The sequence below is a fragment of the Pundamilia nyererei genome, unplaced genomic scaffold, assembly GCF_000239375.1.
Source record: "Pundamilia nyererei isolate P.nyererei 1_Seehausen unplaced genomic scaffold, PunNye1.0 scaffold00068, whole genome shotgun sequence".
Taxonomy (NCBI): domain Eukaryota; kingdom Metazoa; phylum Chordata; class Actinopteri; order Cichliformes; family Cichlidae; genus Pundamilia; species Pundamilia nyererei.
Window position 1 is genome coordinate 258222 of NW_005187469.1, and position 4297 is coordinate 262518.

General features: G+C 37.3%; 1 protein-coding gene across 1 annotated transcript in view; it reads right to left on the minus strand.

The window, feature by feature from the left end:
- The window catches only part of usp43a (ubiquitin specific peptidase 43a), a 116906-nt gene that overhangs the window by 31323 nt on the left and 81286 nt on the right, over nucleotides 1–4297 (minus strand). The window contains exons 10-11 of the mRNA XM_005736218.1: nucleotides 710–787; nucleotides 441–570 (exon numbers count right to left, since the gene is read on the minus strand). Coding sequence (XP_005736275.1) covers nucleotides 441–570; nucleotides 710–787 — 208 coding nt within the window. The remainder of the gene's footprint in view (nucleotides 1–440; nucleotides 571–709; nucleotides 788–4297) is intronic.

The following is a 4297-nucleotide window of genomic DNA, read 5'->3' on the forward strand; positions in this document are numbered from 1 at the left end:
TTCAATAATTTATTATTATGTGCAATGCTGATTTTCCATTTGCCAATTGTAGCAAAATGCCAAAAAGGACAGGTTAAGACAGAAAGAAAGAAAGAAAACTAAGGAGGATACGTGACATGTATTCTAGTTGAACTGGCAAATGCAACAGACCATCGTCTCTGTTTGTTAATTTTATAGACATCTGTTGATTTCTGACATCAGACTGCGCATATGGGTGTTGAAATCAATAAATCAGTAAGCATGTAAGCAAGTAAAAGGTGCTACAGTGGACCTTTTATTTTTTCTAAATACTTATGTGGCCTTTTTGACTTGGAGTGTAAATTAAAATCTGGAGATTAAATTACACTTGTTTCATGAAATTCAGGGAGATGAAACCTCCAATGCAAATGTTGTGTTATAACCGTGTAAGAACAAAAGCTTATTGTATTCCTCTTACTTACCTGTTCTTCTTTGGTGTACAGCTTAAAGCACTCATCCAAGGTACAGCTATGCTGCTGAAGGTGCTGCTGCTGCTGGTTCCTCACGCTCTCTGCATCTTTCACTACTTCCTCCTGGATGCTGCCAAATAAACTGGACCACACACAAAGTGGATTGGTCTAATTCAGTGGCAGAATTGTGTTTACCATGTCACCCAAGATGACAACAGCCAACACTATAAAATTTTGAGTTCTGCACATTTTTAAAGCATTAAAATGTGTTCAGTCCTTACCATTCTTTGGTGCTTGGCTCCCATTCGATAACAAGCTTCACATGGGGGGGTCCTCCTGGGCCGCAGAACTTCAGAGCTCTACAAAACAGCGGAGAAAAGCAGGAAGGTTATCTTTTAACTCTGAATACATATTTTATGATTTTAGTTTTCTGAGTGTGATAGCATTCTGTGATCTTCAAAAGCCTGAAATAAACCACAATGAATGAAGTTTAAAAAAAAAGAAAAAAGAAGAACGTTAAAATGTGTGTTGCTGTCATGCAACAGCTGCTCCTGTGACAGCTGCTATAGTGCATCCAGAGAGTACAGTGATGTGAAAAAGTGTTTGCCCACTTCCCGATTTCCTGTTGATTTGTATGTTTGTCACACTTTAATGTTTCAGATCATCAAACACATTTAAATATCAGGCAAAGATAACACAAGTAAACACAAAATGCATTTCCTAAATTACAATTTTGAGTGTCATGGCAGAAGTTGTGGATACTTACAATGTACATTTTTTAAAAGAAAATTTGCAAGAATTTTTTAAGCAAATGTTTTTCACTTTGTCATTTGTGTGAAAATGAAGTTATTCTATTTAGGAATAAGGGAGTAATATAACAAAAGGCCAATCATGGCTATTGCACAGTATTAGATAGATATTTATCTTCGTGCAAGTTATCAGCACATGCTTTTCCACATTAAAAACACCAGAAAAACACATCCTTTAGTCAACTCTTCAGTTTCAGTTCAAGCAGAATGAAATGTGAGCTTCTGACTAATCGTATTAAAGCCCATCAATATTTGCACTTTTTACTTTTATTGTAATTTATTCCACCATAATATGCACACAAATATGTACACCCTGGCAGGAGGATCACAGAGTGACAACGACCAAAGCTGAGACCTGGTTTCTCATCCGGGATTAGTATGCAAAAATATGATTTTTTTTCTCTGCCCTAATGTAGCGAGGGGCACGGTGTTTATATTTCAGGGCTTACCTTCATTGCTTTCATCTCAGGAAGAAAGAAACAGCATCAGTATTCAACAGCCAAGCAGCTCTGATGGAAAGGCCAAGGTGCACTTAAAAATTACTGAATGCTAAGGACAGAATGATGGATCACCACGGGCAGATTTTTGGAGCCATGTCAAAGGTTTTTCTTTTCTAGATGGACATGAAAGGTGCTTGAGACTTCAAGCACAGCTAAATATTGACTGATTCTGACAATGAATAATTTCATTCCATCTTCAAAGCAGAACTCACATTGTTGTCTCAGTATTGTTCCCTACGAACGCATTTAATGCACTCGCTACTAGCAGATGTCACACTTCTGTGACCTGTCAGCACAATAATTAGAGAAACGGACACTAAAAACTAAAAACGCCACCGCCTCTACAGATGCTCTTGTCGAAAAAGTCATCGCACAGTTAATTCCTCCCGGGAATCATTTGAATTTCTTTAACTGAAAGATTGCTCTGTGTGTAAACAGAGCACTACCACAAAATTAAATCGAATCCAGATCCCAGAGCATCAGCAGGAGCTCTGAGTGGCCAGTTAATTGTCTACAAGTCAATAATTATTTAAGTGTCACACAACATTAATTATCTTTTTAACAAGGAGGTTAGACAACAAGTTAATTGAAGCAATGCATTTCAAACTATTTTGTAAAGCAGATAAACACATAAAGGCACAGGCAAAAGACAACACAACTGTTATTTTTCATACTTTGTCAGTCGTTTGATTTCCTTCTTTGTTGCTTTCCCAAACCCTTTGCTGCAGCTGTTTCCAGCTGTTTACTCATGACCCTTTCTGCTTTCAGTTTTGTCTTCAGCTACTGAAATGCTGCTCAGTGAGATCCGGTGACAGACCTGGTCGTTGAAAGTACTAGTTTTATTTTTTCAAAAAGCTCCCAAAAAAGCTTTTACTGTATATTCTGGTCACTATCCAGCGGCCACACTGATCCAAACACTTTGCTGCATTAAGATGACTCTGAACAGAATATAACACTACGGACAGCAAAGTTTATCTTGTATGATTTCATTAGAGCCTTGTCGATTGGTCGAGATTATTTAGTTGGTGATATACTGGTATTCGGATTTATAATGGCCAATAAATGAAAATGAAAATGAAAACAGTAAAGAAGGGATGCAAAACAACCATGTAAAGAATGGTTTATCCACCAGAGGGCGGTCTGTAACTTAACCGTTAGCAACATGAGAGAAAGAAGGTGAAGACACCCAGCAAAGGACCGTGAGTCAGACTTCTTAAACTGCTGCACTGTTGTGTATAGTCACCTGCTCACCCACTGAGCCAAACAAGCAGCAGTGTTGTATTGCCCTTCTAAGGACTTATAAATGCGTGATGAATGGGCATGCATGTGATGCATGCATGCTCATGCATCTCACTGACACACTTTTATAAGGTATGTGGTACTATGCTTTGGATTATGAGCCGCTGTAAACCTTCTCCATACTTTTTTCTTCCTGTTCTTGTGTTACGGGTTTTAGTTTTATCTGTCTAAATAATGCAGTTAGAGAACTGCTCTTATTGATTCTTATGTTTTTAGCAATATGTCATCTTTCTTTCCTTTAGGCTCACACAGATGCTTTTCCCCCTGTGGCGAACCATTTGTATTTTCTCTATTTCTGCTTATGATAGACTGGGATAATGGCATGTTTACTTCCTGTTGAGCTTTCCTCACTTGGCTGGATATAAGATCATCCACCACTGTCGTCTTCTGTAGACCTCTAGGCCATTTCTGTTGCTGAGCTCACTACTGTTTTTCCTTTTTACAGAAGCATGAAACTTAATGTTGCAATTTTTGCATGGTTCTCATATATATGTTTTCCATGTCTTTCTGGATATTTTGATTTTTCTTTTAAAGTTGGAGAACTATGATTTACTTGAAACAGATTTTCTTTCAAATGCTTATCATAAAGAAATAAATCGGCCGCGATGAGTGAGTAAATGAAATATCCAGTTACATTTGAGCCCCTGAAAATGGTAAACGGTGTATAAGAATTATAAAAACTGCAGCTCTATTTAAAACACAGAGTACAAAACACAACCATGAAAAATGTGCCGCCCCCCCCCCCGAAAAAAAAAGAATAAAAGAAGACAATATTACGGTTGCCCTGAGAGGCCAAACGGACTGCAACTTCAGAAAACACTTGCAAGTGGTCCGTCCGGTTATTGTCTCCCCAGAAACATTTCCATTGTGTTGTGTGTGCTTTTGCAGCGTTTTTCTTTTTGCAGCATTTTTCTTTTTGCAAGTGTTTAGTAACTTACTGTGAGCCTCTAACGATTTAAAAGGAGCCATTTGGAGAAGCAAGTTTGTGACATTTTCTGCACAGCATGTGGATCAATATTTGCACAACCACAGAAATTTAAATCCCTTGATATTCACAGTAACTAGCTTAAAACATTTTTAAACTTAATCACCTGATCGCAATAACTCCTTTTCCCGTGTTTCTATGTGTTTCCTTTTACTTGTGTGTGCAGTCCAAGTGTTACCTCACTTATTATTTAATAGTGAGTTTTTTTAGTTTTTTAATTATATATATATATACATATACATATACATATATATATGTATGTGTATATATGTATGT